Raw genomic sequence first — 13196 nt, forward strand, 5'->3', positions numbered from 1 at the left:
CAAACTGAGCCGGTTGGCGGCGGGCGAACCTCGCGGCAGTTTGACTTCTGCAGCCACGGGCATTAAACCTTGAATTGCCGTGTCTTTGCGGTCTGGTTCATAAACCTATTCGGCTGACACACCTGCAAGCGCCGTCAAAGGGTTCTTTCACATTGTGCTCGATATATTTGGCTTGATCAAGTACCCTGCCGAATAGCACTATATAGATAGGCCTGAGAACACTACGCTATTAATGGGGAGTCTGTTGAGACTGTGCTAGCGTTTGAACATGGCCTGGCTAAATCGAGGCTCTGGTATGCGAGGGAGGGGGCCGCCGTGCCCGTTGAGATGGTGGTTGACTGGCATTCCGACCAGGTGAAGAATTTGGCTGATTTGTATTTTGTCAGACATCTATATTCTACCCCTCGCCGGTCCGTTATTCCATACTGTTGTTGTGGTCTCTTGGCGCCGATCGTAGCTTCGCGTCTTGAATTTCAGCAGAATGCCAATACGATGAATGACAGACCCAGGTCCAAGCATATTAGAGGCGACAGCCTCAGACGCCGCCGAAAGTTCCCAGCTCTCGATGGAAAGCCTCTTTTTTGTTTTTGTTTTTTTGTTTCTCGTTTGTTTGTTAGAGTGCGTCAGTTAGAGAGAGCCGCGCTCTCTTTCACCGCGTCATCTGTTTGAACCGATTGAAAGAGACCCCCGGCTCAGGCAGAGAAACAAAGACTCAGATCCCAGTCCCATCGCTGACGGTCCGTTCCTCAAGGCCCGTCCGTGACCGTGAGGCTACGAGTGGTTAATATTATTGTTATTATCATCAGTCCCACGTAGCCTGGTACAGCCTTACCCTTACCTCGTCCAGGGACGTCAGGCTTTTGACGACCACTGTACCCGTCACCACCACTACTGCAATACATAATCCACTCTGCTATAGCTGGTGCGTGCTCAGCTGGTCTGGTCATTTCACCTCCTGGCTGAGTACATAGGTTGGTCTCTAGCCTTTGACTTTCACGCCAGAAACGCTCTGGACCCGATTCTACGCTTTCCATTTTTATTATTTTCACACTGCTGTGCTGATTGCCCGTTGAACCAAGTGCGCAGGTAGGTAATTGAGAATGTGTTTGCTTGGTGAACGGAGTCCATTCGGTTCTATGGTTCATCTTGGATGGGCAATCTCGGCTGGTTTCCATTCAGCATTGGAGGTATGGATAAACTCGACTTGGCTTAGCCGTTGTTTCATCTCGTCCACAAGTAAGGTGAGGGAAGGTACATGCGGCCTGGAGCACAGTACCTACAGTAGGCTTACAGTGCTGTGCACCAACTTGAACCCCACCGGCTACAGAACCAGATGGCACCTGTACATACTGTATTGTACCCAAAGTGGTCTTGGTGCTAGCTGGGCTCCATGGGGCCGGCTCCCTGGGAACGGCACGACACCGGCCCATCCGCCCCATTACTCCCGCCCTGGTCTCCGCCACTTGTCCAGCACCAGCATCAGCCAGCACCTGCACCTGCACCTGCACCTGCACCTGCCTGCACCTACCCTCGCAAATTCAATGCCCATTAGACCTACCCTCCGAATGAATAGTAGCACCCCTTCATCTTTTCCTTAGCACTTCTGGCGCGCGCTCTTCCCCACTTCCTTGTCGCCGCAACGGCATGCATCTGCTGTAGGCAGTTTGGTAGGGATGGTCGAGTGTTAACAACTGGAGGCGGTATTCAGTCAGGTACACACACACCTCAACTCTACGGTCCTTTCGAAGGTTATGTCTGCGCCTTTCTAACTTAACTCTTCTTCACCACCACGTCCCTCAAATATTCAACTCTCCACTCTCAACCTTCTCTTCCCTCTATACAAACAACAGCCTTGCTAAGGCTCAACATCACAACAGCAATTTTTTACCAGACAGGTCTCGTCGCTGCACAGTCTTCCAAGAAAAAGCAACAAGAAGAAAGCAAAAAGAGATTGAAAAAAAAGAAAAAAACCAAGACAAAAAAGACACTCGAAGCCGCCTTGATAAAAGAAGAAAAGAAGAAAAGAAGAAAAGCCTGTTGTATCGAGGAAGCAGCGATATCTCCTCCTGCAGACAGCCGAAACAGTGGGAGGGAGAGAGTATTTTGTCTCTCACCTGACTATTTCCGCACCCCAAGACAAGACAGGTAGAAGACCAGAAAAAAAATAACCAGGGCCCAGAAGTGCCCCCTCTTTTACTTTTTTTTTTCCTTTTCTCACCCCCAGTCCCGGTCCCAAGTCTCAAATCCCAGTCCCAAGTCTCTCAGGCAAATCCACAATCCCCAAAACCCCAGGCTCCATTTACGGTTGGGTGGTTCACTGGTTCCTGGCTCTTCCCACGCAGTGGATCAGATTGGATCGGAGTTTCCTCCCATCCATTCCCTCCCTCGCTATAATTGTCGGCCTGTCCCGCCGCACTCTTCCCGCCCACGTCAGAGACCATTTTTATCCTCCTCCGCCTCTCGGGAAACATCACCTCCGTCTGGCATTGGATTGCGGTCCCAAGACCTTGTGGAATCTGCTGTCATCTCCTGTTGAGACATTCTTTCACTCACTCGCTCTTGACTTGTAGCAATCGTTCATCGCCGGTCTTTTACATTCGGGACCAGGACACGCGCGACTGGACAAGAAAGGGCAGGGCAGGATCTCGACGACTCGGACTAATCACTTAACCATTTCCTTTCCACTCCGTCTTGGTCTTGGGTCATTTTCATTTCCCCTACCAAATGCTTGCTCGCAGAAGCACCTTTGAAAACCTACAACAACACGCATTTGGCACTATCGCTGTTGACCGTATTTGCCCGCCTGCGGCTCTTTGCGTCTCAACATAGCATGGCCGACGACAGCTACCGAAAAGAGTATCCCCAGCACAGCCGCCCCGACGACAGTCACCCTCGAACTCAGTCACATTATCCTCTACCACCAGACACTGCCCAGCGTCCTCCCGACGCTCCTCCAGGTACCATGGCTACCTCAGTCACTTTGCCCTCTATCCATGACTCTCGCGGTTACGGGCCGCCGCCTGTAGCTCCGGGTCGTGGCTATCCTACAGACCCGCGATATGCATCTCCTAATGCCGTCAACGGTTACCCACCCCCTGGCCAGCAGCCTCCACCAGGCCAACCTCAACAGTACCTTCCACCTCTGCAACCTCAGTCCGATCCTCGATCTTCAGCCTATCCTCCTCCTCCGCCAGATCAACGAGGTGGCTACTACGACGAACGCAGGCCTCCCTATGGCCAGGAGCCGTATGGACAGGATCACTACTATGCTTACTATCGCGGACAGCCCCATCCAGGCCCTCCACCACCACCTAACGGCTACCGTCATCATCCTGGCGGTGTTTACGAGTACCCTCCAGTGGGACCTGGCAATGGACCTCCCTTGGCGCAGGCAGCTCCTCGCCAAAGAACATCAATTGCCTGTCGATACTGCAGGAAAAGAAAGGTTGGTAATTGATGCAGCGTTTGAGGGAACGAACGATTATTGCTCAAATAATACTAACCACTTATAGATTCGCTGCAGTGGCTATCAAACTGCTCCCGGTGGGAAATGTCAAAACTGCGCTAGAATGAATCAAGAGTGTATTTTTCAGCCTGTCTCTTCATCAAGCTCGACAGCCTTTATACCTGTATCAGCAGTTCCAGGAGGGGTCCCTCCGGGAACTCAATTATTCGGCGCCTATGGTCAACCTTTGGCACCAGGCAATCCTCCGCCGCCGCCGCCGCCCCATGCTGCTTATCAACATTCTAGTGCTCCTCCGCCCCCAGGAAACTATTACGCACCCGTTCAGTCCCCGACGGAATCTTTCTCGTCGTACGGAGACGCGAGAACGGACGATGGTAGCCAGCTTGCAGGACGACGGCGTCGTAGGACTTCGGAGGAGCAAGATGACGCCTACAGACTACCTCCACCACGAAGCGCTGTAGACGAAGACCCACGACGAAGATCCCCAGCCGAGTTTTCCAACCACAGCAGCCCAGGCGGTGTTGGATACCCTCCATACCAAGGCGCGAGACAGAGCCCGCGGAACCCGACGAGCGGAACCCTGCCTCAGGCTGCAGCGAGTGGTAGCTATGCAACTTCTGCACCTGGTGGGCGGTCACCGACAGGCCAGAATGGGTCAAGTGGTGCGTCCACCCCCGCCCGACAGGGACAGCAATCCCAAGGAGGAAATGCATCGATCATGAGTCTAAGCAACTTGGTAGAAAAAAACGACATTGACAAGACCATGATCGACAGGCTTAATCGACCTGCACCAGGTCAGCCAAGTGGTCGAAGAGACGCCAGCCGTTGACGGACTGATGGAGTAAAGGTTGACGCTGCCGGACAGGTCAACGGGAAGAGTCGAAACGACACACGACAACGCTTGCCGACAAGTTGATGACGATTGTTTGCTTTTAATACCTTATCCAATTCGATCTTATGCCTACATTTTTCGTTGACCGGGATGAGACAGGAGTGTGATGGCGAGAAGAAAAAAAAAACACACAAAAAGCGGAGGGGGAACGCGACAACAATACAGGACACAAGGGTCAAGATCTAGAAAAAGACGCGAGTTTGGCAACAAACCACCCCTCCGTTCGGTTTTCATGTTTTGCTTGACTTTTTCTTATTTGGAATTTGACTTATGTGCATTGCCTTTTGCCTGTCTGCTCGTTTTACGGGGTGGAAGGGTTTGCCCGAAAAAGCAACGACTGGAACAGTCGCTGTGTTGATTTTTAATCGGTCGGTAAATATGTGTTCCCAGGAAAGACGGATAGCCTCACGGCACCATACGGTTTTGTTTTGATTCATATTGATGCTTTGTTACGTTTCTACATTTGGGCCAGGTGGCTGGACCCTTGACTGACTGTCACGGGTTGGCATGAGGGAGAGAGTGTGTACTGGTGCTGATGGAAAGGAGGTGTGATTTAGGGGACAGTGAGGGAATGAGCCATGTCGTTGACAGAGATGCCACACGTTGTTGGAGTGTCAGAGTGTGTTGATCAAGCGATACATGCCATGAGAAGAGACGAGGCCGGGGAGCATGGCAAAGAAAAGGATGTGGCGGTGGTGGAAGTTTTTTGTCGACAGCGTTGATTGTTTTGCTTGTGTACATGAGAGTATCGTCATAGTCAAAAACCTAACCCAAACTCCAATTCCAATATGGCAGCAAGACTGGATGCTATCGAAGGAACACGATGGCGTTGTGTGAAATGTGATATGTGATGAGGTGCACGATGCTTGCCATAATCAGTTGGCCGAACCCGATGTCTCTAAGTTCGGTCCTGGTCTGTACAGCACAGACTGCACTGCACATCCAGTATTGGTAGAGTGGAGATGCAGAAGCAGCTACAGGGGTCTTGACAGCGAGATACCCAATGATGAACATAAGATCAAAAGGCGCAGCGCAGCCTAACAGTGGTTGCTGAACTGGTACGGCAGAGATACATACTAGTGATAATACTGCGGTGTGGAGAATATGAACAGTGTTACTAGAGCCAAGCCAAGCCACACAGCATAAAAGCAGCGTCAGAATAGTAGACTGGGCTTGAAAGGGGGGGTTGAGAGACAGAAACAAGCCGGGGAGATTATGAGCAGAGGAGTGTGAAAGTCGGAGGAAATGGATCCCAGACGACAGGAGAAGAGAGAAGAGGAAACAAGCAGGGCGGGGAACACGCGGAAGGATACTTACCTAGGTGCACGACTTCTGGCGGGTACACGGCAGATACCGCATTGAGATTCACACGGTGAGACGACTTTTGATTGAACCTCAATTTGATTCTTGGTTTCGGTTCGGAGAGACAGGCTACAGGCTGGGGGTACAGGACGCAGGACACTGAACACAGGCCAACACATGGAAGCGGGAGAGGCGTCTACAGCAGGGAGCAGACACGTTAGTACCTACTAGACAGAGCTACTAACCTCATTCAACAGTTGACGGAGTACAGGGACGTTTGGTTGCAGCGGAAAAGAACCCATAAAAGCACCTGCAACGTTTTCCAATCAGACACACAGAGGACCAACAAAGGTGTTGAGAGGTGTACAATCCACTTATCAATCAAGACCGAAGGGAAGGGAAAAGAAGACAAGGGAAGAGAAGAGCGGGGCAGTGGACAGGACAAGAAAGGACGGACGGATAGACGGACGGCTCATTGTTTGTCTTGAACGACCTGTTTGCCGAATACCCAACGTGAACAGGTAGTAACTAACAAAGCAAGTATCCGTCAGGTTCACTCTTATCCGGATTCACAAGCTAGGGCAGCCAGCCGACTAGTCGCGTACAAGACAACAAGAGAGAGAGAAAGAGAGAGAGGTGTAAAGAAAGGAGGGGGGGATGGGGGGGAGACAGGCGTGGGGCAAGGGAGAAACAAAGGAGGAGGAGGAGAAAATGATGTGTACTGGCTGATGTTGGCAAGAGTTTAGCTGAAGCTTGCGGCTGAACATATCAATTGATTTTTATTGCATTGCATTATAGTGCTGAGTGGATGGACGATGGCTGGCTGAGACGACAATGATAGAAGATGGTCGTTTCCATTAGTGCCTTAGTACCTGTTGGTCCGTCTGTACCACCTCTCTATCTGCGTTGTTCCGCAGCCCTACTAATTATCTTGTAATAATAATAAGGCAAGGCAGTATTAGCTGTAGCTCTAACTCTCTTCTTAGAGCTCTGTCTAGTACCTACCTATTGATCGCCAGACCGTTAGCACATTTGAAGTACATTGACGCGGCAGGTTAGCCCTCGGACAATAGATGTGATATTCTGAATGGGGTTGTTTACCATCGCTCAATCCCTTCCTCCGCCGGACTACCATCATCCCTGTCTCTTGTGTAATGTCAGGTTGGTAGGGCATACCCTGTCGACTTTTGAAAAACAGAAAAGGGATCTACATGGAATGTTGTTGGTCAGGTCAGAGCAGGGCGGGCAGCGCAGCGGGAACGCAGAACGGGAAGAGCACATGACCGTTGGCTGATGTGGTCAGCATCCCCAATGCGAGACATGTTCGATCTTGGGAGGCGAATAAGTAGCAGGTAATAATGAGATGAAAGGGCGGGACAGGATATGAGACCAGACGAGAAGCTGGTCTGAGCTCCGTGATCATGTTTGTTGGTGATGAGTTGCAATGGTGTTGAAACTAGCCAACATTAGCTCAGTCTAGTGACATCTCGTACCTGGGAAAGTGTGTCCTTGCACCGGCGGTCCACGTCTATCAACTATAGACATCCTGGTCTGTACGATCCTTGCGCCAAGGCACGGTACGGTCACGGTAACTGCTCACTTACGTAGACACGACACGAGATGAGTCCCAGGCACAAACCATGATGCGCCCCGATTAGCGGAAGCGCAAGGCACAGGTGATAATCAATCACTTGTTACACGGACCCGAGCAACTACCTAAAAGTCTAATAATACGATGAAACATGTTCTAGGGCATCGTGAGTTGGCCGATGCCGAAGGCTATTTACTCGAGAAGGTCAAACAATCAAAAACAAACGCAGTTCTATTGTTAACCAACTCTACCCCAAGCACCCTCCTGTCAGCACTTGTTTGCAACTACAAAGCACTACTACAGTGGGTAAATCCAGGGGCGGCTACACGCAGTAATTAGTCTCTTTCTCCTCTCGTAAAGCATCTTATTAATTCCAGGGACCCGGTTTGCAGCCCGTCCTTCACCTGCTGCTTGCTGGATTGCTCGACGACGACGCCTTGAGTTAGGGCCAGGGTAGGGCTTGACTAAAGAGTGTGCATAATAGGGGACAGAGAGCAAGCCTGTTACCGTAGCTCGAAGCAAGGGGCTCGGCTCAATCAATGACCGGCAGGTGTCGAGACTGTGACGAAGGGGGGCGTGTATCGGATTGCACTGCACAGGCACTGGTAAGTGATTGAGGCGGTAAGCTTTTGCATGGACTGTGCTATTGATGGGTCTTGACTTGGCGTAGAATGAGGGAGTGAAAATGAGTCAAGCGAGACGGATCGAAGGGTGCTCCATGTGAACAGTGAAGGGGGGCGTGTAAGTCAATCAATCAATGTTTTGATGTGACGAGAACCCCGAATATGAAGGCGGTGGGTGAAAGACGAATGGAGACTCTGGCTGCGACTGGAACCGGGGAGACGGCCTCCCTGTGATAATGTGTTTGTTCGTGGTGTTTGCTATGGAGTACAGTACAGACATCACCATAACTGCACGAGTAGTCAAGATCGAGTGCCAGAGAGACGATTTGGAGGGTCAAGTGTCCTTACTGAGGCGACTTGGACTTGGCCAAGGACAGATATTAGAAGCGAGACATGACAATTTCGTGCGCCATGTAAAGATTCTCGTGTCTTGTGGCTGCAATGTGGACAAGTTGTCATGGGCGGAGTGGCTGCAGCTGTCAAGAAGGGCAACCTTGAGGTTATTCACTGCAGAGTTTGACTCGAGGGCTTTTGTGGAAACACTAATCGATGCTTCGCCGAAAAGATGGGGAATATCTTCTCAAAAGAATACCTGTCGAGTTGATATTGTTTGTGTTTACCTGTAGTGGCCCCCTATCCGTGTGTATTGAAAAAAGGCCGGTTCATGCAATGTTTCACTGACAGGCACGTAGAAGCAAATATATGAGGTTATGAGAATGAAGAGCATCTAGACGAGGAACGTGCCAGAATTTCCAAGTGATAGAATACCAATAAAAATAACCCTGATACCCACCCAGCTAGAAAGGGAGGTCTTGCAGCAAAATCAGCTACGCAGAAGCTCGATCAAGGTTTGAAAAGATGAAGCTGTACGTGCCAGACCACGAGTTAGCTGGGTACCCATGGAACAAGCACTATGGATCGTCCCGACGGAACGTGACGACTCTCCAAGACATGTACCGAAAGAAGGGAGAGGGAACACGCATTGGATTGTACACGAGAATATTGTCTCAGACACTCATTTGTTACCGGAAGACACTCGATACTTGGCCGCGAAGGAAACCTGCCAAAGTTGGAAATGCAAGCAGGAATAAACAAGGACAGACTTGTAAATGTCATTTAGGAGGGTTTACTATCTGGCTTTCAGCTGGTTCAGATACGAGTTATCGAATTCGGATTCGTAGAATATTTGCTCGCGAGAAACCATCCATCTCTTTCTGCTCTACTTTGTTTGATACCTGCCCTTTGATGATTCTCCCCCCTCTTAAGCGATCACCATTATATCACCGCTTTCGAACACGCCCATACCCAAAATCCTGGAAATCAAACCAGGTTTAAGCTTCTTCTGCATGAACTTTAGAGAGCCCTCTATTCTTACTTACCCCTCCTTCCGCCAGATCATCAACTCCGTTGCCATCCCGCCGGGACGCATCGGTGCCGCTTCTTCCTCGGTGGGCGTGCACAGAAGCCTCACCGTCTTTCTTTCTGTCCGTCTCTTTCCTGCCAAGCAGATTACCTGGCCGAGAGCGTACGTGTAAAAGAGCGGTCGGGGGGTCACTGGAATGCAGATGACGATAAGTTCGAATATGTATACTTGTTTCGGTGGGTTAAAGGGTCCGGATGCGCGGGAATGGCTTCTCGGGGGTTCCGCGAACGGGAATGAAAACGGACGTGCTCTGGCAAGCTGAGTTTATTGCTCCCTCTTGTGGTGGACGAGGCGTTGCTCTAGAAGCTGATGGTGGAAAGAACCGAAAGAGATTCGATTCAAGCCAGAAACTTTCCACTTCCGGGCGGCCAGGCGGGACGTCACGGGGTGACGGTGCCATTGGAAAACGGGAAGTAACGAGTCCATCGTTGCCAAGTGCAAGTAACTGCAACGACAACTACAACTGTAACTGAAACTTCAACGACATAAGCTGCCTGTTGAACCAATATCTCGCTCCTACTCGCCGTTTTGACGATTCCAACTCCACAACCAAACTTCGATCCCTTTTCAGAATCAACGGAGTCGCCGCCTTCGTCCCAGGGACGAGAATAAATCCTTGTCTCCTCTTTCTTCTAGATCCGGACGAAACAACAATTGCAAAGAGCACAAGCTAGCCGGACGTTTGTGGCAATAGCATGATGATGGATGCGAGCGTCGACAGCTATTCTGGCAAATGGTAGCCGCGGACGCTGCCTGCTTCTTCGTTTTTTGCCTCGTTCTGATACTTGACGCCACGCACTTCCTTTGACGAGCTCGGATATGCAGTGGTTCTTAGCCCTGTGATTCGAGTTGCCTACGGCAGGCTTTGGAAAGAGAAGTCTGGGCCCCGTACGTTTGCACAGGTTGGACTGGACAGCTTTGCCGAGCTTCCTTTGCCACAAAGCCCGAAACAACGGGCAACAGACCAGCCGCTCAATCGTCCAAGCTACGGTAGGATATTCCCCGTCATGGTGAGCTATCCCGAAAGCCTGCCTTCACCGCAAGCCCTGACAGTGTTTCTTTCGATCTTGGCTCGACAAACAATTTTTCTTTATTGCCCGTCCTTGGAGGAACTTGTGCTGATTTGAAAACCATCATTATGCAGGCTGAAAATAAATTGGAATCCCAAGAACTGTCATGGGTCATACAGCCTGCCCGTCAAACTCGATCCTTCTTGTTCAGTCGCTGAGGAACCGGACTGTTCAACCAACGACGACCTGACGGATCGATTTGTGACTCGACGACGAACGACTTCTATAACCCTAAAATGGTAGAGAAAGCAATGGGCGCATCCATTCGGCAGTTGGGAGTGTCAATCATCTGCGCTTGGCAAAAGAATAGTACTTCGTTCTTCCACACGTTACGTAGATGATTGTTTGGGAAGAGTCGGCAGCAATTTGTAAAGGCAACTTGGTTGTCATGGATAACATGCACCAAAGCCGGCTGTCACAGTCAAATTGTCTGTTTCCGTGTTCTCTGGTCGTTTGGTTGTCGGTACTGAGTTGCCAGAGTATCCAACTAGTGTTGGGATTGTCGTGTTGGTCGAGTTGTGACTCTGGCTCGACCACGCCAACGACCTGCCATGCTATACTTAGCTGCAGTTCTTATATGCTCCACAACAATTTCAGAAACTTTGTCAAGGTGCTGCTCCACGGTTGAAGTCAACCATAGAAAAAGGGATGCGAAAACCTAGAGAAACCCTTTGCTAGCTCTTGTGAAGAGGCGCATTAATACTGGCCAATACTCGTATACACTGTCCATCTTAGTGTGGGATCGTTATTTGGAACGTGATATCCAGTCTATGGGGTCTATGGGCTTACTGTCATTGCCCCTTCTCTGGATTCTGGATGAGATGAGTAATCTTGAGCCACCATCAACGAGTCCGGCATGAAGCAGTCTCTGTCATCGAGTATTTCCTCCTGATTATTGTTTCAGCCTTTGTTCTCGACAGCTTTTCTCAATTCCTTTGTTTGATTCTTCTGGCTCGCTATCTGGTCCCATCTCATCGGCCAAATTCGAAGTGAGCCCTTTGGACTACTACATATACACTTGCAACCTGCATCAAACCGCTTAGCGTATCAATCGTAGATACCGGACCTATGTCCTCACCATCCTCTTGCCACAAGCCCATGTCTTATTCTACCCTGGTTCCCACTTTCGTACGTTTCGCTTGAGTGTTGTTTGTCACCTTAGCGAGGCTAATGCGGCCGGGCCGGGGGGCCGGCGAGCACGACAGGCGCTCCACACTGTGTGTGAGAACATTATCTGGCTCTTATCTCTGCTGCAAACACCGGCCTGGTTCGAATTTGTTTCCCGGGATTGCTGGCCTCGAAGAATTGAAAATATTTGGTTGGCGGTCCATAAACCACCATGATGTATTGATTGGCGATCGCTGATGGATGAGAAGGGACGGGAAGGGCCGCACGGGAAAAGAAGGGATGGGCCAACATGCGACAGGGGTTGTCTTTAGTTGGACCCAAATTGTGAGATGGGGGCAAGGAAGCGCTAGCTTACCCTATTCAGCTATCATCTCACCGACGGTTGAGGTACTCTAGGTGTTAGGGTGTCTAGTCAAGGCGACTAGTTGTAGCTTGAGAGCTATCGGCTGTAATTCCTTTTAGTGGCTTGTCTGTTCATCGCCTTCTCTTGGTTGGACTATATACGATACAATTAACTAGGCTTCCATAGACATTGGACTGTAGTATCATCTTCAATTTGTGCAATGCGATACTTGATAGGCTTAATCGTGTATGGTCAATGCAAGACGAGGGCTATAGCAGTGATGTCACTGGAAATGACAAGCAAGGACATCGTAACACTATTGAGCGACAGTGGCCTGCGTAGACGCGTGTCAGCATGCAAAGGCCTTCTTTGTTTGATTGGCAGGTCGCTGGAGTTCCGAAGGCGGCGTTGTGTCACCACCGCTGGAACAGGTGCGATGAGTTCAGGTGTTCCAGAGTCTGATTGAGTATATGATTGAGGCATGCCAACGATAACGTTGTTTCTTAGTATTAAAACTGCAGTATGAGGTCTCCAGTGGTCGTTGGTCGTGTCATGTAATATGCCTTGCTTTAGAGGAAGCCTGTCAGCACGAATGGCATTCAATGCACAACGCCATATGTATGAGAGCACACTGCTATAAGAGTTTACTTTAGCAAATCTTTATTCCTCACATGTGATTATTGTAGTGGTCATAGGTGAATTACGCGATGCTGCGAAGAGTCCTTGATTAGTTACACTGTTTGTCACAGTCGCGACCACACCCTATTTCCCAAGATCACAATACATGAAACTTAGACAAAGTGTTATTAAGGGACCTGTGTAGTATGGTATAGTATAGAGGATGAAAGTTTACCTTAAAGTACGTTCGACTTAAATGGCGCGACTACTTAACATGATGCGAAGACTGTTCAACGAATTGCCGCCATGATATCAGGCGAGAGAGTTAGTTCCGCCCTGTATTTTCCAGAGATAGTTCAAGTATAACTTTACAATCCTATTAGGTAATTGAAGTTGTCCACGCGTGCTACAACGCGACGTTGTGTACATCATTGACACTACTGGCCACTAGATCCTCGAGCAGCATGATGCAGTCGCTGCAGAAAGTTGTACAGAGTATATGATCCATTTTGTTGGAAATAATAGTGATGATGTAGATCTAGTTATTCCCAGGTGAGAAGGTGTCGTTGGAATGATCGTGCAGTTTGCGATTGCTCTTCACTGTATCGTCTAGAAGAAATGAAGTTTGACACCGTGAGGTGAACACTGCCATCTTGTCCAATATCCCACTGGAAGCTATGTGACTATACCAGGATGAACTAGCGTTTGATACAGTTCTGTAAAATACTTGAAACGGATGA

At 49.8% G+C, this 13196-nt stretch overlaps 2 protein-coding genes across 2 annotated transcripts, besides 4 other annotated features; one reads left to right on the top strand and one right to left on the bottom strand.

Annotated features, from left to right (window-relative positions):
- Positions 1–712: 712 nt before the first annotated feature.
- Positions 713–947, bottom strand: FPSE_08908 (uncharacterized protein; the record flags this gene model as incomplete). Its single annotated transcript, XM_009262026.1, has 2 exons — positions 713–771; positions 839–947. 2 exons carry the CDS (start codon positions 945–947, stop codon positions 713–715), a joined length of 168 nt encoding a protein of 55 aa, XP_009260301.1.
- A 971-nt stretch (positions 948–1918) lies between these two features.
- Positions 1919–1985: a repeat region.
- An 845-nt stretch (positions 1986–2830) lies between these two features.
- FPSE_08907 (uncharacterized protein) lies at positions 2831–4295 on the top strand (the record flags this gene model as incomplete). Its single annotated transcript, XM_009262025.1, has 2 exons — positions 2831–3445; positions 3513–4295. The coding sequence occupies 2 exons, from the start codon at positions 2831–2833 to the stop codon at positions 4293–4295; spliced, it is 1398 nt and encodes a 465-aa protein (XP_009260300.1).
- A 1754-nt stretch (positions 4296–6049) lies between these two features.
- Positions 6050–6085: a microsatellite.
- Positions 6086–6274: 189 nt separating this feature from the next.
- Positions 6275–6368: a repeat region.
- Positions 6369–11539: 5171 nt separating this feature from the next.
- Positions 11540–11562: a repeat region.
- Positions 11563–13196: the final 1634 nt, after the last annotated feature.

This window comes from Fusarium pseudograminearum, chromosome 2 (assembly GCF_000303195.2).
Source record: "Fusarium pseudograminearum CS3096 chromosome 2, whole genome shotgun sequence".
NCBI classification, from domain to species: Eukaryota; Fungi; Ascomycota; class Sordariomycetes; order Hypocreales; family Nectriaceae; genus Fusarium; species Fusarium pseudograminearum.